At 48.3% G+C, this 24,042-nt stretch overlaps 1 protein-coding gene across 5 annotated transcripts in view; it reads right to left on the reverse strand.

The window, feature by feature from the left end:
- CFDP1 (craniofacial development protein 1) overlaps positions 1–24,042 on the reverse strand; it is a 67,386-nt gene that overhangs the window by 24,870 nt on the left and 18,474 nt on the right. For 3 of the 5 annotated variants that reach the window (XR_012675342.1, XM_075160985.1, XM_075160986.1), the window contains exon 5: positions 22,169–22,273. Coding sequence is in view for 3 of the 5 variants with exons in the window: in XM_075160985.1 (XP_075017086.1) it covers positions 22,169–22,273 (105 nt within the window). In the remaining 2 variants the exon portion in view is untranslated. Of the gene's footprint in view, positions 1–2,622; positions 2,793–13,080; positions 13,378–22,168; positions 22,274–24,042 lie in introns of those variants that run through there. The other 2 variants (XR_012675343.1, XM_075160987.1) reach the window with 2 other exon arrangements.

Genomic DNA, 24,042 nt, shown 5'->3' on the forward strand with positions numbered 1-24,042 from the left:
AAAATCCTCTCTGCTGGAGGAGGTGCAGTGCAATGTCATGCTGCAGAAAAACAGGGTTACTAGTGCAATCCTCCGAGAAGCAACAAAAGCAGCGTATGAAAGCTGTCAATACCGGCACAGCAGTACTGACAGAACAGAAACCCCAGAGATTTCAGACAAACGCTCCTCTGAAGCAACACGAACAACTCATGGACACAGCAGAGAGGCAATACGAAAGGGTCTGCACGTCAAATTAGGGTTCTTCCTAGCTTGTGGGTTACCACAAACACCTCTGCAGGCTGAAATCTACCCTGGGGACTCTGATTTTACTCTCCTGCCTTGAAGAGTGGGGAGAGCACAAAGATGCCCAAAGCCTGATAACCAGCCTGGTGACAACCTGCAAGGAGAAATCGAAGCTTACTTTCTCCTCGTATCATTGCCACGCTGACTCTGCACAGAGGTAACAAAGGCAAAGCAAGACTGCCTGAACGTCCTTTTTCAGCAGCAGAGCTAAACAAGGCCAATTCTGAATGGCAAAGCGCTGCAGAGCAAAGCTGCCACTAGAGACAACCATTTTTCACAGTATACCCTTGCTTGAATGCAGCAACAAGAAGAATAAATTCTGATGGAAGAAAAACTAACAGCTCTTGCCATTTAAATATATGTCTAAAGGCACAGCTTAGAAGCAGGATTCTTATGTGATGAACAAAAAACCTCTTCAGTTTTATTCTCCCTCATAGCAAAATCCTACAGAAACATCTCCCAGGTGGGGTGCTTACCTGAGCAGACCCTGCCGTGTTCAACTCTGTGGAGAACAGAGCAGATGGGAAAGTCTGCGTCGGTACAATCCCAAATAACCACTTCAGAAGGCAAGTGTTTATTTTACCCGGTTCCTCTGCTTTATGAGTTTGAGGCAGAATTTCCCTGCTGGCTTCCTGACCTTGCACATTTGGTTGAGCTGAAGGCATGAAGCGCCAAGCACTTCTTTCAAACTCAGGAGGAGCAAAGGGCATGAACACATGAGCAGGGGGACCAAAGTTACAGGAGATATTGTATACACCAGGAAAGGTGACCCGGATCTCAGGGTTAAACCATTGCAGGGAACAACACTGCACTCCATAGGAGGACAGCCACAACCCCTCAGACCTCTGCGGGTGTGAATGAGGCACACCCTGGGACCCGGGGGAGACAACCGCGGTACGGAGGGATGAGGTCAAGTCTCACAGCAAACTCAGAGGCAGGGCTGAGGAGAGCTGATGTGCACTGGCTCCTAGCTACACCCGGCTACCAGGATCACCTCCTCGTCACCTTGCACTTCTTGCCTTCAGGCCCTGAGGCTGTTACAACTGGATAAGCTAAAAAAGCACAGGAATCAAGACTCGGCAATGAAAATCCCTGATCTGGATTAGGCACGCGGCTGAGTTACCAGCACTTCCACAGCACGGCCAGGCTTTCTCAGCAGAGCTGCACATACAGGTACTGTACAATCCCAATGAAAAATCAGACAAATAAAAAAGGGTACTTTTAGCTGCAGGGTTTCCCCAAGGCCTTCAACGCTCACGGGGTGGCTGCACCCAGAGCCACATGGAAAACCCAAGCTGGCTTCGAGCATGCCAGCAGCGAGATGCACGGATTCACTCTGCATCCCCAAAGCAGTGCTGTGGCTGGGCTGCTTGGGACCTCGACCACCCTCCACCCTGCAGACACACCACCTTAGTCTGGGCTGAAGCTCCCCCTGTCCTCCTCACCCACATCACGTGCATCTGGTGATATAGAGGGTGCTGGGTCTGGTGTGCCCAGCTCCCCCCCACACCCCCAAGTCTACTGATCACCAAGTCAGAGCTCTCTATGTCCAGTTAAGCTATTACCAGGGAAAGCACCCCAAGACATCAGTTAAGTCTGTTATGCCACACACAACCAGCTCCCCAGCAAATTCCCTTGAAGCAACTCCATCACTTGTTTCAACCTGCCGGCGTAAAGATGAACGGCTGGCAGGAGGATGTTAAATACTGTTTCAGGCTGCTCTTGAGAAGGTTGTGTGGGAACCGTTCACACCCTTCTCCTGAGCACACGCTGGTGCGAACGCAGTCTGTACGCCACTCATTTCTATGATCAAGCGGCTACAGCAAGGGGAGCATCTTTGTTCCTGCCACGTGTCTGCCTTAAAGAGGACATGAAAGCCGCTGGCTTTGTTTTACACTGGGACCCATGCCTTTGTCCCCCCTTCCCACATTTTTAAATATAAACAGCTGGAAGTCCTTCTCCAAACTATTTTCCCCTGCTTCTTTCTTTTTTTTGTTTAGGACAATGTTAATCTGGTCCTCTCTGATTTTGCCAGATAATTTTCTGGAGATCTCAGGGATGGTTATTTTTTGATTGAAGGGCTGGAGCACCACAAGGCTAACGAAGGTGTCCTTTCCCCAAAATGGGTTTGATAGTCAGCGGAGACAGCAAAAGCAAGCGACTACAGGAATCTTTCAAAGCTTCTTGCATTACAGGCACAGAGAAGAGATCATCTTCCCCTTTGTTGTTCACGTTTAAAGCATACAGAGCCCCATATATTTAATTCCCATGTACACTGCTCAGTCTCCTGCATTGCTAGCAAGGCTATGTCATGAGAACTCCAGCATGGCACATCCTTACCCATCAATTTTGGGAACCGGGGCAGGGCTGTGGTAAGCAGCAGACCAAGAGGGACATGGTTTTATTCCCTGTAGGATCTCCACATGCTCCCCTGCCCCCACCCCACTTGGAGGAAGCAGCGGGGAAAAGAGGAGCATGTCAGACGCGTCAGTCTTTGGTCTTTTTCATATCTGCAAATACAAGTTTCTTATTAAAAGATAAGGAAAAAAACCCTTTCATCCTCTATGCCCCGACCTAATCTTTAAATACCTAGTGAAATATAAGTAATCGAGAGATGCTTTTAGCAGCTGTGGGCTCAGTCATCCCTTTCATGTACGTAGACAGAAGCTGACTAAGACTAAGGGTTGCTTAACTTAAAGCTGACGAAGTTTGATCGCTGTGCCTGGCAATGAATATTAAAAGCAATAACAAGATTGACATTATCTAGCTGCACTGTAGCTTCTATTTTTTTTATTTAAATGCTCCATTCTTCAGTTCTTACTGCAAGGATCTAAGTCAGGAAAATACAGCCCAGGCTGACATCTTCCAGAAGTGCCTGCTAAAGCCCAGCTTTCGGGGTGCAAAATTAACACACTTGAAAGGGTTCAGCTTACAAAGCAACATGATTTCCTGAGAACAAACATGAATAAAAACACTCCTCATGTGTCATGTGCTGCACACACACATGTTTGAGGCTTCAAAGCGGCACCGCTTGATTTTTCTAGATGTAGGGCAATGGTGCTAAACCACCTTCTTCACCTTTCACAGCCAGCTCCGTTCTCCGAGAAGTGACTGCATAGCGGCAGTAAGGAACCGGAGCTCTCCCACATGCTCCAGGGACCGCATTAACTGCAGTTTCTGCTCCGAATGATGACAGATGTTTCCCTGAATGTGCAGAATTCATTTTTTCTCCCTAAAGAAACGTCTTAAAAGCTGCTAAGTGGCTCTAACTGAATGAGTGGTGGTTAAACAAGGGCATAAGACGGAACAAGGAAGTTGCCAAAATGCTTTCTCTCTTTAAATAGGAGGAGAGAGCACCATCGCCTGCACAGACTTGCTCCAATGCCCAAATTACTCTCACCACGAAACATATACTTTATTTCTAGCTCCAGCTCTTTCAATCACTGCTTACAGTTGCTTCTCGATGGGCTGGGTTAAGGAGCACCTCCCTCAACTGAGAATGACGTCCTCCTGCAGAAAACTACAGGCTAAGGTCAAGTCATATCGTACAGCATTCTTTCTAACCCGAAAGCTGTACTTCGTCTCTCACGTTAATGAGAGCCTCCACGTGATGCGACGATAACTCGTGTTGTATTTTGTAGGAGAGGTGGGAGCTGTTTCCAAGTAACAGAGCTAAAACCCTGGGCTGCCCAAGGTCGCAGAGGATATCTCCGCTGCAGAGCACGCTTGGGCACTTCTGCAGCTGCTGCCCCGAACTCCGCAGAGAGCATACAAAGCCTCTCTGGGGATCCCCTCGTACGTTAAACCTGGGACAGCTGGTTTCTCTGCCGCTGTAGAACAAATCTAAGCAGAGCTCTCAAATGGGCTGATAGCCCCACCTATTCTGCAGCAAGGACATGGGCTGCAGCAGCACCGCTTGCCCCTCCACAGCGGAGATGTTCTTCCCCAGCTCCCTGGGCTTCGCCTCTCCGCTGCTCTCGCCCCACAGAGATGCAAGAGCATCAATGACAGGCTGGTCCCAAGCCTCAGCACTGTTCTGGACTTAACCTCTTCAGGCTGCCAATTTAATCACTACAACTCCAGAGAGGCAGGGACCCACCTCTTGCTACCTCTTTTTTTTCCCCCCATCCTTTGAAGAAGAGAGACATTTACTATCAGTCAATCAAGAACAGTGTTTTCATCACCAGATGTTCTCCTTAAGCATCTTGTCATCATAGTTTGTGTTCTTAAATCTTTAAGTAACAAGATGCTTGCTGAAAGCTGATGGTCAAGCGCTCGCACAGCAAAATCTAGCTCGGCCTGGCCACTTTGTAAGTAGGATATTGTTTTATTATACATGAAAAAAGGTAAAAAACCCCAGGACTGGGCATAAACAAGCTGACTGTACATAATGGACATTGTTAGGTGTCTGAATAGGTCACTGACTCAAAGGAAAGTTCAGCTCCACAATGCAGGTCTTGAGCTCTGAATACCAAGCAGAAAGCATCCCTGTGCACTCATGCCCCACGCATTCAGCGCAGCTGGATCTTTTTGTATTTCTCACTGTCCATTTCCTCCTGAATTTCCCTAGTTTCCTTCCATTCGTATTACAAGCCTTTGTTCTTTCTCTGCCCTCTTCTTCCTACTATTTTGAAGTGTACAGATGGAGTCTAAGGGTGGGGAAGCAAACAAAATCGCAGCACGTTAGAAAAACAACTTTTGCATCTACTCATAGTAAAAATAGGATAAATCAGCTCTAGCATTGTATGGAAGTAGTGACCCCTGTTGCAAGAGATAGGACCCTGCCAAACTGCAGCTACAGCCGCAAAGAATTTTGTCTCTATCAAATATTAATGTGTTAAAATAGGACCCTTTATGAAATTCATTTAATCCTAGTATTTGCTAGTTGCTCAAACCTCGGTGGGGCTTTCCACCAGGACTCCCATCGTCCATCATGGTGGAATATTCTTCTTCCCATCAACAGGTCTCAAAGTACCACAGCAGTCCGTACAGTAGAGTTATCCCAACTTTGAACACGGCTTAACTGAGACATCCTGAGCAACCGCTCTGAGTGTCTCCACAGTCTTTCAGTACAGGAGGAAGGTATTCGCACATTGACAGCCTGGACTCGGACACGTCACAGATTACCTACTAATGAGATTAATTTTGTAAGAAGCACCTGCTGTGAAAAATAAACCCAGAAGCTGGGGTCACTGATGTACGGCTCCAGGCACGTGCACCGGCACTGGGGAAGCCCAGCTGGGAGGAGGACAAGCTGAGAGAGGTACTCATCCCAAACGCGGAGGGTTAGGAAACACCACTAAAGACTGAGCCAGGGAAATGCTGAAAACACCTACAGAAGTTGTCTAGTTGTTGTCGGCCTCACTTTGCTCCAGATTTCAGGACTGGAAGTGCTTCCCATTGAGATCCAAGACACCCCGTGATCTTGGGCCCCGACAGAGCAGCACCCAGCACTCCTGCTCACACCAGCACAGACAAGCTTTGTATCGTGCAAGTTTTCTACAGCCTTTCTTTCCAAATATCCAAAGACAACCTGTGTGCATTACAACTAACACCAGGATTTCTGCAGCACTTGAAACTACCGGAGCTGTCAGCTCTTTCAGCGATAATAACCACCTGTCAAAAATGCAGATCAGACTGGAGAAGAAATAAGGGTTAAAAGGAAAAAATATGAATAAGTACCTGGAGCTGTAGCCAAGGCAATCAAGAGACTGAATTCAGCTGCTTTGGTAAGTACCTTTTAATGCAACATGTTCCTCCTCCAGTGCAGGAGTCCTAGGGTGACTCCACAATAGTTTTGTGCCTGTGGCTTTAAATTTGCTAATAAATAGCCTATGCACTCCTGCACACGATGGATGTGGGGGAGGGAGAAAAGCGAAAGATTTCAGATTACAACAAGAACAGTATTTGTCACTTGCTTTAGATGGTGTGAGAGGCAGTTTCCAGGCTCCTGGACTCGAGAAGAGTATTTTCTGTTCCATTCCTGATGTGCTTGGCTGCCTTCTGCCAAAACCTGTTTTAAATCCATTAATGAAACTAGGCCGAGTCTGCATAACTTCTTAATTCCCCGGTGGAAAAAGGGCACTTGAGTACATTTCCGGGAATGACAGACACCCACCGTTCCCACCATTGTCATGCAAAGCACTGCTCTCTGGCCAGCTCTCTCCTCAAAACCCACTTTCTCCCTGGAATATCACCTCAAGTTGTCGCTGATTGCTTTATGGAGAACACAGGAACTTGATGAGATTCACTTTTCCCTTTATAGCAGCACCTCACTACACTGGCTAGTCCTGCATTGCTGCTGCGCTTGCATCCAGTTTCATACACATTAGCGAGATCGCACTCATGCACACGGATCGGGTCTTGACACCCATCCGCACCGAGGTCAGGAACGGATCTGCTCCAGGTAGTAAGGATGGTGGGAACGATAAGGAAAGCTTTTTATTCCTGTATTGCCCTGTGCCTGCTCTAAAGGCAACACTTTCATTCCCCCTCTGCTCAAGTGAGGAAGCACAGAAGAGCAGCGACGCATCCCTCCAGCTCCACGCAGCGTGGAAGAGCTGGGGAGGTGCTCCTCCAGCAGGAACTAGATTTGGCAGCTCCAGAACCGATCCTGCTTCCAGGAGCCGAAACGGTCCCCAGCAGAAAGCAGGTGGCTCTTCGCAGATCTGAGCGCAACCTGGAGAAGTCCCTAGGGACAGAGAAAGACCTAATCTACGGGACCACGTGTGGGCCTGCAAAGACATGTGCTGACATTCATGTTATAAGTAAGGCTCTTTCACTTCCATACAGCAGCTCCCTGGACTTCAGCTTGCATGAGCTGAAATCCTTTAAGGACGGGGGCCACCGTTAGTAGCAACATGAGCTGTGTCTAGGACAGAGCCTTGCTCCAGAGATTCAGAGAAGAGATGGCAAACGCTTCTTATAGAAAAATCAGAATTATTCCAGCATATGAAAAGAAAACTCTCTTTCCCAGAGTGTTAAGGCACTAGTAGACTACATTCTTTAAAAAACTAAGTTAAAGGACACAGCAACAGCTAATAAAATGGGCACCAGTTCCGTTACAGCAGCAGGATTTTTTGGCAGAAGTATTTTAAGGCTAACCTCCTGTTCCACGAACAGCGTCAGCCTAAATGGGAAGGATCGCTGAGTCAGCTTTTGCTTTGGGCTTCACAATGTGCTCTATGTTTTCCACCAGGCTGTAATCCACCAGGGAAAGCTGAAGTGGGGGGAAGGGGGTGAACATAAGGGCTTTGAAGAAATGTGGAAAGAAATATATGAAATTCAAGCCTCTGTTTAATTAAAAAGCTGAAGAAAATTACATCACAATGTCATAGGTCTGAGTGAGCTATGACTGCAAAGACCATGGGCGCTAGCAGTTGTGTGTATGTGACTGCAGCGATGCTCTGCTGGGACATGAAATATTTTTTCTTGCAACTCCATGCACAAATGATGATGTTATCCTAATAGTCACCTTCATATACGTGCAAGTAGAGCAGCTTTCAGAACAGGAGACACTGCAAGTCATCTGTTGACCAAAGGTCGTGTCTAATCCGGGACCTTGTCTCTAGCCCTGCCCCAGAGCATGCACGCAGGGAAAGATGAAAGTTCAAGCGTAAAATGACCCTTCCTCGGTGTACTTTCCCTGCCTCAGGAAAACAAGCTCATTTGGAAAAGATGAAGATCTTTAAGACTGAATTTCCGTCACAATTTAAACGCCATCCACCTCTTCCCTGACACTGGCTCCAGCACTCAGCTGCTGCAGAGCTGTTTTAGCATGCGATGCTGGCAGTCAGGCTAGATTCAGCTAAGTGTACCGAAATAGCTCAGCAAAAAGATCCAGCAGGCATGGATGTGAGAGGAATGGTGGGAACACAACAGGCAGTGGCCAGATCTTCTGGCTGGTGCTGCAGTGGAGCCTCAGCCTGAAAGAAGTGTCATGCACAGGACCACTCTGCTAACAGTATTTTTTGCAAGTAGCCAGGAAAAGCCTTGATGTTTAAATAAAGGACTTGGCAGAGAAAAATTACTTCCTCTCGTTTACACTCTCCACATTAAGTGAAACTTCAGTTGAATTAAAAGACTGGGTTGCCGTCCCCCTCTCCATCCCCTACAGCCTCTCAGTGTGGTTTGCTTTTTCACATAAAGATAGTAATCCTAAAGTTTTATAAGCTTGCTTTTCCTTTACCAACTAAACATGCTAAGGTGCTCAAACTCTACAGTGCAGCGTATGCAACCAGCGTGCCGACTAACTCATGACAACGTGCTCCCATGCCACTACCTGATGCATCAAATGCTGGCACAGGACAAAAGGCGAGTCCTCTCCTGGACAGCTTTACCTTGCCCAGATGAGTCCAAGCTGTGCTGTGACGTTCTCTGCTACCCTCATCAACAACTACCCCTGTACTTTGAACATTTCTCCCTGCGAGAGCTATACCCTACACTGGAACAGCCTGCAAAAATTAAATAACCATCGACTACAAGTTATGTTGTAGACTACACTTATTACAACCAGTTAACGTAAAAGCTGGCGCTGAGATGCAGAAAATATCCTACAGTCAGCTCCTCATCTTCACAGCAACAGGGGGCTGCAACGCCCAGACAAAGCGCCAGACCTCCGCTCACTGCTACCAGCCAGCCCGCGTGCCCCAACAGGCACTACCCTGCAAATCCCATTCGGAGAGAGCTTATTAGACCAGGCACAGCAAGGCACAAAGCCAGCTCAGATTTGGAAGCAGCACAGCTCAGTCTGCACAAAGCTATGCCTTTGCTAGTAAGCCCTCAAAGAACTGGCAGGTATGCTCTGTGTGGAGCCAGCTCAGGGGTCCGCGGGCCCCTGTTACGGTTTATTCACAAGCCACGTGACGGGTCCCTTGCTGGGGAAGGGGCAACTGCACACGCAAGAAACCCAGCGTGTTCTGACTGCTTTTAACTCTGTATGTGGCTCGAAGTCCTAAAAGGATCGGAGAGATGAGAACAACACCGAAAGTTACTTTTAAAAGTTTCTCAGCCCTTATCATGCCTTCTGGATGACTGTTAACTTGATTAGCTGATGAAGAACCACACAGCAGAACTACTCGGTACTCTCTGAACGGAGGCTCTAGAGATGACGACAACCTACCACATCCAACTCCCCATGCCTCGAGCATTTCGAAGGAACAGGGTCTTCACCTCTTCCTCCACAGCAATCAATCCATAGGCGCCTGGGTTTCTGGGCAGCTGCTTTCTTTTCAGTTACATCACAAATCAAAGTAAATAAAAAAACTCCGTCAGGGGCCTCTTCCTAAGTCTCAGCCTGAATCTTTCCTTTCCCATTTTCAGCCCCACAAGTCCACAGCCTGTGGACCCAAGAGGACCTCGTCCATTATTTCTGCATCTGAAGCATGTTATCACTTTGCAAAGCCATTTCTTTTATTTTGCACAACACTGAATTCCCCACGGCATTCAGCACAACCTCTGAGCGAATGCTTCAAGGCTCCCAGATTGTCACAGCCACAGCCCTGTTATATTGGTATCAATATTTAAAACCAAAAGGCCCTCTTCCTCCAACACAATCTGTGTTTCCAGGTTTATCACAAACAGTAAAAAATGCATGCACATACTTTGGGCTTAAGGTGCACATACAAAACCAGATTCACTCATGCATCGGCCAGACAGCTGACATCCATCCTGACATTTATCTCCATGTACGAGAAGGAAAGATGAATCACTCACAGCTATATGGCTCTGGAGTTTGCCCTTGGTCAAGCTGGCAAATGTCATAAATCAGCCGCTGTGCATCCTCAAATACAGAGACAGGCACCCAGAGAGGGCTGGAGAGCAAGAGGGGCAGCAGCAGACTCCTCTGAATTAAACAGGCATAAACAGAACCGTGTCCTAGTGACATCTAAATAAAACCCACAAAAGCAGAGCTCAAGCAATTTGCTGTATTCTGGGAAGTTCTGGCGTATTTGTAACTGTTTCAAACAATTTGTTCAACAATTAGCTGCCACAGTTAATTAACCTCAGAGAAAGGAGAGGATTCTTCATTTATTGAGGTCTTCAACTCAAGATTAGCTAAAATCCTTTACCAGAAAGGCCAAACAGAGGCCACTGGTTTGGCACAGGGGTGGCCGGGAGAAGCGTGCCATGCAGATGTTTAGGACAGATAAACTCACCAGCATTTCTGGCCTTCGGCTCTAGCAGCCAGGCAGAGGTTGTAGCCGAAAGTAGTTGACTAAGGAGCTATTCTGCAGGCCTGCCACATTAGGCATGTCCAATTCAGAGGGTTTTTTTTTTGTTTTCTTAAAAACCTCTTTCCCCATACAACCAGACTTTTCACTTAAAAGCAGCAGCATTTAACCCAGCAGACACGAAGGCTACACGGAAAGCAAGTGGTACAAGAAAGGCAATCCAGAAGCTTGGGATCAGCCTCAGATCTGGGAAACCTCATCTGCCAGACTTCCCCGGTAACCTCGGGCAAGCCAGCCTGCTGCTGCCTTCACTTCTCCGTTTAACGGTCAGGATGGAGACATTAACCACACCGCAGTGATGAGGACCAGGCAAAGGGCATCTCCAGGCGGGTACACAAACAGGACACTTGGTCCCAAACTTTTTCACCTATTCCAGTAACAGTATCGGTACCTTCAGAATACATCACAAACCCACTATTGTGGCTCAAATTCTCTGGAGAATGATCCTAGAGCCTTGAGTCTCTCCTGCAAAGCACAGCTCCTGGCAAAGAAAGAGCACCGAGGGTTTGCATTTTTTCATTGCTCCTCAAAAAAACCCAGTAGCAGCAAGAGGCCAGGGTGGGCTTGTAAAGGCACCGTGTTCCCGATGCAGCTGTACATATGCCCAAAGCTGCTTCAGGCTGAGAAGTTTGTGATGGTTTAGTCTGCCAGTGTGGACAAAACTGGACTGCGCTCAAAGCCCTCCTTTCATTTCAGGCACGGATCTGACTCCAAGTAATCTTTTGGAGTGATTTGGGACCCTGCACTTTTATTGGCTAAGAAGTATATGAGCTGATTGAGGTCCCCATCCCAGCATCAACAGGGTTTAGGATTCACTGAATCCCTAGCTACTGAGTTCTTGGGGCTTCCAACAGCACTAGGGGCTCAGATCTTCTTCCACGAGCTATCTGTCCTACAGAGCAGGTAGTGGCAATAAATCTGCATATTGTGAAGGCTTTTTTCCTCCCATGTACTATACCCAGCTGTAAACCATGAAGCCAATCCACCAGCAACAAATGCACCCTCAAAGCTTTCCCCATCACCCTCAGAATGGGATTGCTGGAAAGCCAATCCGGCTTGCCTTGCCAGGCTTCTGGTTCAGGGTTGTGCCCTGTAGTTGGGTTCCACCCAGCACAGAGGGATCTGTTAACTGGCAATCAACGCTACAATGCCACACAGGAGGTGTGGAAGGGGCAGGAAAAGCACAGCAAATGGGAGAAGAGACAACTGCAGGGTTTGCTTTGGAAATCTTAGATGGAGAATGACTTGGGAGTTTCCAGGACCGTCCCAGGCTCCCTCAGTCTGTAAGTTTGATAGAGAAAATGAAGACTTCATAACTCCGATGGCTGATATCCAGCCACTCGCCTTGCCAGCCTGTCATACGTCAAGCAAAGCAGAAGCTCTGGCACAAAGACGAGTGTGTGTAGGGAATATGCCAATTTCTGCCTGGGTTTTAAGCCCCAGGGCACCGAACTCAAGTTTTTCCACAACCTGCGGCAGAGCCTGCATGGATTTATATTCTCAGTCCTGTCAATATGATCTCATTGCCCCCGAAAGGAAGAGCATGGCCAGAAATCCCATGGCCAAAGACAACACTCATTTATTTGTTTACAGATGTCTGTGGTGCCAACGCTGTCCCTCCCAAGCTACCCCAGACCTGACACCGAGTCCCACACTTGTTAAAGACGACTTCAGCAGCTAAGGACAACGCAGCATGAATACCTACTGACCTGGCACAACGTGAGCACGGCAGGTCGTGGAACAGGAAGGTATCAAAGCTGACTGAAGGATCCCCGTTCCACGCAGAGACAGGAAAGCACTCCTTGTAATAGCAGTGCTACCTAATTCCCATCCAGCTCTCCTAGTGCTAAAGAAAGGAGGCAGAAGGCAATTTTTTTTCCAGGAGACATTTGTTTGTAGCAAAGGAAGTTGAAGACAGTCAGCTCTGTAGTGTCCCTCAACAGCTATGACCAACAACCTCTTATTAATATTCACCAATACTTTTGCTCCCAGAGGTTTTGAAGAAAAGTTAGTATGAAAAACCCTACCCATTTGTCTGAGCGCGGATATTCTACCCCTGTAAAAAATACAAACCCTGCCCTGCAATCACAGCATTGACCAGGGGAAAGCTGCTAAGCATCTTGACTGTCCCGTTGGACTAGTAAAGCCGACAATATACTACTCCTTCAAAGGTTTCTTAAGAGCCCTTGTTAAATGCAATGGCCATGAAACCATAAAGTGAGGAAGGAGACTGCTATCTTGTACAGTCTTCAGAGCCAGCCCAAAGCACACGACCTGTTTTGTACTGATATGTTTGCAGAGGCCATGTAATTCTCTAGAAGCAGTTTTGTTTCCAAAACAAATGCTACACACTCTTCTTTGACTTGGGAAAGGAGAAAAAAAATCCTCCCCCCCCAACGCAAACAGCCAAACAGTGCTGGCAACGCTCGCAAGTGCACGCGTGTGAGCGGGAAAGGAAACGGAGAGCCCTTCCAGCTTTCCAAAGGGTTATTGCAAACAGCAGGGAGGGAGAAGGGATTTTACACGTTAGGAAAAATACCGTGATGGTGCTTGTCCTTAAAGTGAACGCTGCACAACAAAAGGCCCTGGGCTGCATTGTCTGTTTAGCACTTCTCTAATGCAAAACATGCATTATATGGCGAGATGGAGACCCTGGCAGCAGGCTGTATATCGCAGGAACCGTTCCCGGCTGCAGCACAGGTCAGCGTGCTGGGTGCTGTACAAACCACTGCTGAACCACCTTCACATTTTCCGGCCTTTGCTGTGCACCATCCAAAGCCTACGGCAAAGGCAAGGACGTCCCCGCATACCAGTCTCCAGAGAGTTAGAGATATTGTATATACCAGCTGCTTCCTCAGCCGTCCTGCAACGAGAAATCTGCAGGTCACAGATGAAGAGGCAGGCATGCTGCATACCAGCCATCGTGTAAGGAAACAGCACGACCACGCTGGAAAATGACTCTTTCAGTGCTCTCCCAAGAAAGTTTAATAATCTCATCTTTCACATGCTTACGCCTCTGCTGGTTTTTTGCAGAGCTTCCCTGTGTGAGCCGTACTGGCAGGGACACAGCTCCAGACGAGTCGGGAAGGTTAGCCTGCCTCTAGCAGCGGGGAAGGGGGGTAGGGGGAGACGAAGCCTTCGGCTGAATTCCCACCGGCTTTGCATTATGAAAGCCATGAGCTGCAATCAGCCAGCCTTTGCGGGTTCGCTTTAACCCCCTCCTTGCTGCCAAACAAGCATCTCAACAGACCTCCTAATAGCATACATATACCAGTGACGCATAGCATACGCATACTCAACGACAAAGTAAAACAGGGAAGCACCTAAAGAACAGCCATGTGCTTTCTTTCGGGGAGTGTTTTCCAAAAGGTGCAAGTTTCCTCTGCGCTTGCACTCGCGGGTGCTGCAACCCGGCCTGCTGCTCTCAAGCCTGCAGCTTAAAGGGAAAAAAAAAAAATAGTGCTACAATCCAACCCTGCACATGCTCAGGACTTGTTACTTCAAGAAATGCCATCATTGTTCTCAAGCCAGGCAGTCAGGCGATGAACAGGCGTCTGTATTGTCCACTGGCTGCCTGGAGGCTTATAGCAACAGCGCTGAAGTATGAGTTCCTGAAAGAGTATGCAAAGCTACCGCACAGATCAAACTCATATATCCACGATTATTTGCTGATAATCGATAGTAAATGCTATGAGAACAAAAAAGAGAGGACACAAAATGCATCTTCCCCTGGGATTCCCAGAAAAACGAGCGGTCTCCAACAGAAACTTCAAATAAATCACTTCCCCCCACTCCCTGCCTCAGCGGGTACAAGAGCATCTCACACACGTCCTCGCACACCCGGAGGGACGCCTGCGCGGCTGCTGCCAACGCGACACCAGTTATCTGCCTCGGTGCAGCAACCGCCCCAAGGACCGCGCTCGCTCTGAAGAGCGCAACAGCAAGGGCTCTGGGGCAAAGCCGTCTGGGCTGTAACCCAACGCATCAGGAAGGCTTTGAACCTCCTTGGATAGGGAAATAAAGTACTCCATGGCTTGGCAGACTGGATTAGAGCACCCTGGAGAGCTTGAGACAGTCTGGAGCTTGTTTAAGGTGCCCTTTCAGCTCAGCCCGTCCATCAGTTCACTCAAGACTCAGGGTTTCAGGCAAGAAAAAGTAAAAGGAGTGCAAGAACTGGGAAGCTCTGCCACCTCCACACCAGGACAGCAATAGCCAAAGTGAACCCCAGCCACGCTAACCAACCTCACAGCCAGAAACCAGCAGAGGAACCCCCCATGGCCAGGGTAGACACTTGCTCAGCCTCTCTCGGGCTTTTTCTGGAAACAAACAAAAGAACAGTTGCAAAGACTGCTGCCATCCAAAGAGGTTGGAGCTCTGAAGAGAGACCACGCGCCCTTTGCGAGCTCAGAGTCATACCAACATCTCCTTTATGACAGGAAGGGAGAAAGCCAGCATTTTAGTTGGTAACTTTAATCCTAATTGCTTGACTTCACATCTTGATATCAAGCCAGCCAGCCTGGGCATGCCTGTTTCCTAAGCCTAGTCCTGCACGAAGCTGACAACCTAGCATGCAGATCAAAGTTTTGGCTAACAAATGTGCTGGAAAATATTGGTGTGCTGATTTTCCATGAATGAGGCCACCAGTATGTGATTTTCCATGAATGGAGCCACTAGTATGTGAAAAGCCTGGGGCAACAAGATTGCCTGAAAGCAGTCGCTCTGCTCTGACTGTCACTCCAGCCTTACTTAGCTGGTTCATATTTTATGAAGAATGATTCAGCTGAACTTGTTCCTTGATGTGAGAAAAAGGGAGGAACACGAGTGTGGGAAAGCAAGGGGATGTAGCACAAGCATCTGGTATGGGGGAGACACTCAAGGGACATAGTGCAGCTCAGTTAATATGCAAGGAGGCACTATAAAAGCCAAATAAGACAGGAGTGGAAACAATCTTCTTGGTAGACACACCCCCAAGCCATGGTACAGCTGGGAACAGGAGCTCTTAGCATCCACCTCTGGTCCCAGGCTTTAACCACAAAGCAAGGCTGCCCCTCTCACCTCTCTCTCCAACCAGACCGAGTCTAACATGGGAAGATACAGGGGTTTCCCTCCACAACCTTGCAAGGGGTCTGGAGTAAAAATACAGCTGGCTTCGTTCCCCATTAGCAGTTAATTTCCTCAATCATTTTCACAGAGGGAGAAGGAGAAATGCTCATGATCTAAGAGATGAAAGCAAATGAAAATAAGGCTCATAAAACCTGTACTGCCCTAAGGGAAAACTGCCCCACAACTTTCATTGGGGAATTATCAAAGGCCCCAGACTGGTGGGGGGTTGTTTGTATTTTATAAGACAGATGCTTTAGAGAGTATAAGTCCTCAAATAGTTGAGATTCCATTCTGCTGAACCTCCAACGAGACTAGAAAAAGAAACAGCTGATCCCAGTTAGTCCGGCCCAGGGATCCAGCTTAGCCACATCAAGACAGAGGACTGAAGCAAGGCACAGAGCCATACAAGCACTGCTAAACTTCTTTCCAATAAGATGCCATTGCCCCAAGCAAAAGCAACCACACGCTCGCTAGCATGGCCGCAGGAAAGTGCATAACGAAGCTAAAAAATCTCATTCATTTCTATTGCAAAATAGTGGTTGGGGTAGAAGGCATTGACTCATTTAGCCTGAGAACAAGAAAGGATTGCTCCTGGGAGACTAGTTTAAAAGAAGGATGTTTAGTGCGTGTTTTGCTTTGAGTCTGAGAGAGTGGGTACGAAACTTCCCACACTCGGAGCTCCGTTTCTTATCAGAAAAGGCTTAACATAAGCTCAAGAGCAAGAACTGTTCAGAGAAGGGGCAAAGACCCAAAATGGCAGAGCGCTCCCACCCACAGTTCATCCTCAGAGGTGACCGCAGCCTTGGACAAGCCTGCCCGCAGGTAGTGGTCAGCTCCCTAGCACAGGATCCGATGGCGGTGTGGCCACGGCTCACAGCTCGGACAGCCCGACTTACTTTGCTTCTCAGCGGGGCTGCAAAGCCTAAGCCAGTGCCCTTGCTGCTGCCGAACCTGCGCCAGCCGGAGATCGGCATCCTCACTGCTGCGGGCTCTGCACGGGGTCTGATCTCCTGTGACACCGCAAGCCTCAGTCCACGCTGACTTCAAGAGGGGAGGCAGATGTTCAGAGGATGAGGTTGTTTGGCGTGCTTTACAAGTGTGCAGCAATCAGCATCTTATTTACCACGGCTGACGGAAACCCTTCTCTTCAATACTGAACCAGCCATCATTTTTCCTAATGACAAACCTCCCCTTCCCTGCACAAACACCTTTCCACACCGATCCCCATGGGGTAATTAATTTCAGTCCACCTAGCAAATAAAACCAAGATACTCCAAAAAAATCACCCAGCCTCGTTACCACGTTGATTCAAGGAGTGGATATGCATAAACCAGTAGACAGACACTAACAATGAATAATTAAAACAAAAATAAAAACAACAAAGGATCTAAGACCTGAAGAGAAATTACTCACTTGGAACAGCTACCGCCACATTTAATCGTTCACAACCGAAGTGTATGAATAGGAAATAAGTAAAACTAGCTCTAGGGCACATGAATATTGCCCCTGGCTGGTTCATCTTGCTGTGCACAGAAAAATATGTCATGTACTACTCACACCCAGACATTTGGCTATGGTGCAAGGGGCTGGATCTCTCCGTCTGAGAGAACAGCACTCTCTGGAGCACAGTAAGGGAAGCGCAGGAGAAAGCTGAGAAGCCCTGAAATCACTAGCAAGAACAGAGCTATTCAATTGCTTAAGTGACTACCGAAAAAAAACCCAGCTCATCAAAGGTCTTGATTACTTGTTTTATTCGCATCCTTGTTCAGCCCATACAAGCAAAATGTGCAAGAGTTTTAGCTAAATAACCGCTTGCAGTTGATGCTGAGCTGAAATTGGATCGTAAATTCCTGCTTTCCGAATTAAAAAAAGCCCGTGGGATTGCTGTGAAATGAAATTGCTCCCTGGAGCTCTGCGAGGGCTGCAGCACTTGCTCTAGATCATCTGAGGTTTACAGAAGCTGAGAGCCTGTGCCCGTCTCACCAGTGTCCACTTAAGATCTCAAGTAACCAGTTCTGGTCATGACAGCAAAGGGATCCAATTAGCTCCAGCCAACTCATGCAGAAAGAGCATCTTTTGCAAGAAAAAGCTTTGGATGCAAAGCAGGTGCTAGGAGTAGCCAGGCTGGAGGGGAAGGTTAGCTTAGAAATTACAGTACCCGGTCAGGACTGCTGCAAACAGGCTCCAGGTTCTCCCACCATCCGTATCCTCCCACAAAGACTGCCACCATTCCTCCTCCTGCACATTGAAGGGGGGAGAGAAGCCACGGACAGAGGCCTTCCTGCTGGAGTCCCTCTACTCCAACATGAGCATGCAGCAGAGTAAATCACTGCTAAAAGCAAAGGCCTGAAGCTTTTCACACCACTTAATGGTCAGTCCACATGAACTGCTCTACTGTAGACTAGGGGAGAAAAGCATCCATGAACAGGCTAGAGTTTATCTTGCTTTCTTCGTTCAGGGCAAGTATGTGTCTCTGGGTCAGAGCTTTCTTGCAGTGCCTATTCCTGCCAGGTCTTGCACCAAGGTCCAAACCTCGCAGACCAAACTCAGCCCGGGGGTCGGCAAGCACCGCACCTCCTGAACCCCGTGGGAGTGGTGCCTGCTCGCTTCAAAGGCAAATGTTACCCTGTGTTTATACCAGCCTACAAGGCATGAAAAGGCCTAGGAGGTCACACATCCACCACTGTAATTTCAGGCAGGATCAAACAGAAAAGCAACAGCTGGGCTGAGTGAGCAAGTCCACGTTTAATTACAAATGGTTTTGGTAATAAGCAAAGGCAAGAACAAAGCTAGTGAAAAACCTCCCTTTTTCTTCCTGGCTCCTGTTCAGGCTGCGTAGAAACAGCTGCCTAGAGGAGAATCTCAAATAAGATCCACCAACTACATTTTTTTTCATTTTCAGGACTGCTACAGCAGCACTGTTGCCTATGCAATGCCGCTGTGCTTTGACAAGCATCAAGGACCGATGGCCAGATCGCAGCCACTCACGCCGAAGGGCTCAGGTCTGTGCAGGTATTTCCCAGCCTGTAGCTCAACCCTCCCGTTGTGTCTCAAGTCACACGTGCATAAGTGCATGCACACAGACATTCTGCAGTAAGCTGCACGGAAGATTTCATTTGCTTTAACATCCTCTGAATATGAGGTTGCAAAATAGGATTACTAGTGCAGAGGATGACGGACGCAGCTCGTGGGTCCTGCCTGGCCCAGGGAGCGGGCAGAAAACAGCTCTCAGAGCACCAGGAATGCTCACAGAGCTGACTGACCCCTCCATCAGGCCATGCATTTACAGCCAGGAGCTACTCTTGCTGCCCCCAAAAGGGCCCTGGAGCAGCGGTAAGGATAGGAAACAGGTCTTAAAACACAGACAGGCAAGAAGGCTTAGCGGGGTGCGGGGAGGGCTTTTTGTGAATGCTGGGAGCCTTCCACCCATTTTTTGTGACAGCAAATTAGAAGGGATCAATGGATCCCCTCATCACATCTGATACCTCTGGCAGCATCAGCGAGAGCCTAACACAACCCAAGAGCACGACAGAAGCACGGCTGGAACAGAGTACCAACCCCAAACCCCTCCAGCAAACCGACACCCATTGCTGACAGACCGCTGCCTAGCTGGGTGTCACGGGGGGACACGATGGGAATAACGGGAAGGCTGGGAAACCATCACATCCCTGGGAACCAAGGGCTTCTGACCTTTCTAGCAAAGCCTGCCGAGAGAACTGGGTGGGTTGTTTTGTACTCCTGGCTTTAATTACAGCCAAGTGTTTAAGTTATTCTCCTCCAACCACCCCCATGTCCCTCACAAGCACAAATCTAGCTTTTTATAGCACATCCGGTATGGATGTTAAAACACATTCAGGAAATGCACTTTCAGCCCCAAACATCCCTTCCCCTGGACCAGTTAGGCTGCAAGGGTTTGTAACGTGGAGATGTGGAACTGGATGTTTGGTTTTGTGACCGCTGCTTTCCTGGATTACTTCTCTCTGTTTAGAGAAGGGAAATCAAATAAATGCAGGGTAGGCTGGCTGTATCCAGAAATAATGCAAGCTGCTTGCAAGGTGAAGAAAGAAAAGCCAGATGGAGAGGCCACTCTTAGCTGCTCAAATCCCCTGCACACGGGGCAAGGCTCTTTTTTTCCTTTTTTTTTTTTTTTTTTTTAAATAGCTGACAAAGCTCCTGGGGGCTGACAATGGCTCACGGCACAGTAGGTGTCCACAGGCACGTCTAGGATCCTGAATCACATATTTTTCAGTGCTTGTAGTGATCCTGACCCAGACTTTGGCTCTCCTGTAATGCACAAGGGAGAAATGCACCCTCTCCCCCAAAACTTATACCTTAAGCAGCCAAAGGGCACCCGCAAAGAACCATCAGGCTACATCAGGCTCTGTCGGTCCCCAGGCGCTCCTCTGGCATGTCACCGAGGCTTGTGGCTCTTTGCTCCAGAGGAGCAGGGCTTGGACAATAGCTTGGCTCCAAGTCTAAAACCTGACCTTTGTCATTTTCTTAACATAAGGGACTCGCCTCTGGCTTTAAGGAACACTGCAAGCTTGTTAGTAATTATCTTACCTGAAAACACCCTGGCTGACTTCGCAGCTGGAAGCACCCTCCTAAGCCCAAAGGCAAGCGTGTTCGCTGGCAGTCTCAGGGATCAGTCTCGGACACTATCCCAAGGTAGAAAACTCCCTGGAGCACCCACAGACCAGAGGGCACATGCTGCCAGGCTGCCCCAGACAGTCTCCTGCTAAACTCTCAAGAGCGCTGGGCTGTTCCATACATTGATCAGAACACCGCTGCCGTAGTATCACTGCACAAAACCAGGATATTCTGCAGCGCGTTGGGAAAGGGAAGGCACATGGGGCTGCACTGCACCAGGGTTTGCTGTTCTGAAGGAAGGCAAGACATACAAGCCCAGGGTATTTTTCCCCTCCCTTCCCTGCAGCCAGGCCACCTCATATTCTGGGCAAGCAACTGTCAGCAGGACATCACACATCAGCAAGCTGAATGAGGACCTAATTAAGCTGCTTCCAAAATAATCACACTGCAGGAAAGTTAAAGGAGTCCTTGAACTCGTTATTTCTTATATTGATTTTTATTCCATTTTTTCCATATTTGATATGAATTCTTCACTTCAAGTATCTGCAGTGTTAACTCAAACTGGGCTCTGGCTACTTCTCCCGAGCAAGAGCTCCAGCACAAGCAGCCATGCACCTAGCACAGTCTAGCTGTGCAGGCCCGCTGGCCACCCACCTCCACCCTGGGCCAGTAAGATAGAGGAGAAAACACGGATCCCAGCAGAGTAGGAAGGTGAGCACCCGTGGGCTTTCCCAGTGAGCAACCAAACCTGCCTGCACTCAGAGCAGCAGGGCATTTGCTGGGGGAACTGGAAGGCAGGTTTGAAGACACAGGACCACCAGCAGTGTGCACGAGCTGCCCTAGCTTCAGCTGCCACCTGAACCACCTCTGTGGCCGGCCAAGGTGAAGATAGAATGCCAGTCCAACTCAAGTCAAGTTTTTTCAGCATAAAACCCTGTACACAACAGTTAGGTTACAACTAATGAGCTCTGCAGGGACGAACCCTTGTGCAGTGTGAACAACAGCAACAAGACTACGCTCATCTATGCATTCATTCATCTTGGGGAACAGCAGCTGTCAAGAGTCACAGACACACATCAGCTTTCACTACCCCGATCTAACTACAAGCTACGCAACACTTAGCTGGAAAAATGAGTGACAATCCAGCTGCAGCAACTGAATAACAGCCTATCTCAGGGAAAGGCAGCCTTAACTCACACTGGAGAATTGCTCTTCAGCAGATGGGAAGGACAATGTATTTATCTGATGGGTCTTGTTTCTCTGTGACCAAATCGTACGCAGCTTATGTCTTTCAAATATAAATGCAAATGACTGACTTAAATAAAAATCATTGTTGGAACACAGAAGCATCTCCTCTATTCCTGAGAAGCAGGTGATCTCCCAAGCTCATCAGGAACCACACAGAGTGTGGTGAACCATGTCAGATGCACAGGGGGCCTGACCTTTTTGTATCTTTGACAAGCGTTATGATAATCTCAGAATTAGGTGCTAGAGCTTGAACAGAAAGCGACAAATCCACACCGAAGAGGCAGAAGCATCTTTCATTCAAATGCTCCCCCAAGGTTTATAAGAAGTCACAGCCCAGCCTGCCACGGCTTTTTATGCTCCAGAGAAGCACCTTTCAAAGGAACTGCAGGCAATCTCAGGCATGTTCCTTGACTAACTGCAGTTTCATCAGGCTGCTCAAGACATTCAAAACAATATTTCCTTACTAGGATGAATGATTTATGAGGATTGAGAAATTCGAGCCTGAACCTACGAAGTGAGTCATGGGACTCATGGGTTGCCTCCCCCGCTTCCCTCCCCCCAAATCATCACACCTTCCAGGCCTAGTCTTGCTCCCACTGAAATGCTGCAGAAAACAAATACCCATTAGCTTAAATACCACAGAGCCTATATAGACCTGAGCACCGTCTTTCTCACTAAGGGTCCATACCTGGGCAGAGAAACCACATACTCACCCAGAGACTGTCGGGAGGGAAGCTGGAGCTGCTGACTGCCATTTCTCTTGCTGCTTCAGAAAAGATTTAGCTTCTTTTGAGGTCGAGTCCACTTCTTTAGTCACTCTGTTGGAGGAAAAAAAAATGAACCAGAGGGTAAGGAAGAGCCATACTCACAACAGCAAAACCAAAGATCTGGCAAGGAAACACAGAAAACAGGTACAGGACTCCCCACACCACCTGCACATAGATCACCTCCATCAGCTGCAAGCTGAAGAACGTGCATCTTGTTAAGATTTTATTCCGGTGACAAACCCTCTATATTCATGGCAGAAAAAAGGAAAAGAGTAGCTAATTAGAGGTGGGGGAGGAGGGGAATTTTTTCTTCAAATGAACAGAAATGCTTATTCATTCAAACAGGCCTGTCTCACTAGCAGCTACTGAACACTCTGCTCAGGTCACTGGGGGCAATTCCAGGCTCTTAATTGGGCTCTTGATTTCCTCATTTGTTGGTCAGTGAGGCAGCTCTTCTGCCACAGCTGTTCCGCCACCCACGTCTCGCAGCCCACGGCACACAGGCTTGGCAACATCTGCAACCCAAACCAGAGCACGGAAACGGGCTCCGGGGATGGGGAACAGCAGAGAAAGCTCTGACAAGGCAGAATGCAGAAATTTGCTCTCATTTTCTAGTTAATTTTTGTTTGAGGCCCTGAGGGCGTAAAATATTGAACTTCAAAAAATTATAAATCAATACAGCATCTACAGCAGGGAATGAATTACAAACATGAGAAAGAATCTCTAGAAAACCACTCAATAATTAATTGTTAGAAAACCCCAGCTACTTTAGCCTCCTCATTTACAATGACCTGCCTCCAGCAACACGCTTTTCACGCTCGCGGTAGCTCTTAATGAGGTTGCCCTGGTTTGCCAAGCTAATAATTTTGCTTCCTTGGAGCACAAGCCTGTGAGCCTCCCTGGGGCCCTGCAGCTCTGTGGGCACAGAGACAGCCTGACCCACAGCTTGGCCAGCCCAGAAGGCATGGTCCTCCATCCCACCCTGCCGCAGCCTGGGCTTCTGGCTGCATCTGCTGCCAGCAAGGGTAGGCAGGCTCGTCCCCGGTCTAGAGCACGTGCCGATGAGAGGCTGAAAGCCTCATCCGTCAGAGGATCTGCCCTGGTTACAAGTCAGGCTAATCGCTGCTTGCCTCCTACCCACCAACCTGGCCCTGCAACTTCCATGTAGAAACTGGCTGATGGACATGGAGAAACCCGAGGACCCGCAAACCCAGCTGGGCTGGCGGCGAGGAAAGCGTTGTGGAGTTATTTGTTAAGCCCGGAAGCATCGATGCCCTGAAATCTCACTTGCACACAACCTGTGCACACACATCCCTGTCCTGACAGTGAATCAGTGTCTGAAGAAGCGGTTAGGGAAGAGAAACTGTTCTTCCTCCTTCTCCCCAGACTGCAAACACAGTGGAAAAGGCATGTTCAGAAATAAGAATAAATCCTTGCACTATACGCCTCCTGCTCAGCCTTGTTCTGCCAGTGCAGGAGATTAACCCCGTTTCCCTCCCTGCATTGTCACATGCCTTTCAAACCAGCGGCAGTCATGCGGATAGAGACAAATCCCACGTTATGAATATTTAGAAGTGTTTGCTGATCAGATTGGAAAGGAGTGGGGTGGGAAAAGCAGTTCAGGAAGGAACGAAAGCCTTACTACAGCATCATCACAATTTAGGGCATCCCAAAGACACCACCCAGTCACAGCCCTCGGCAAGGACGGTCACATCATGCAGCACTCATACGCCAAAGGTTACTCTACGACTATGAATTTCCTTCAACAGAACAAACTCGGTGTCTTCATGCAGCAATTAGCCAGAACTCCCCACAGAGCA

Source organism: Calonectris borealis, chromosome 12 (genome assembly GCF_964195595.1).
Source record: "Calonectris borealis chromosome 12, bCalBor7.hap1.2, whole genome shotgun sequence".
NCBI classification, from domain to species: Eukaryota; Metazoa; Chordata; class Aves; order Procellariiformes; family Procellariidae; genus Calonectris; species Calonectris borealis.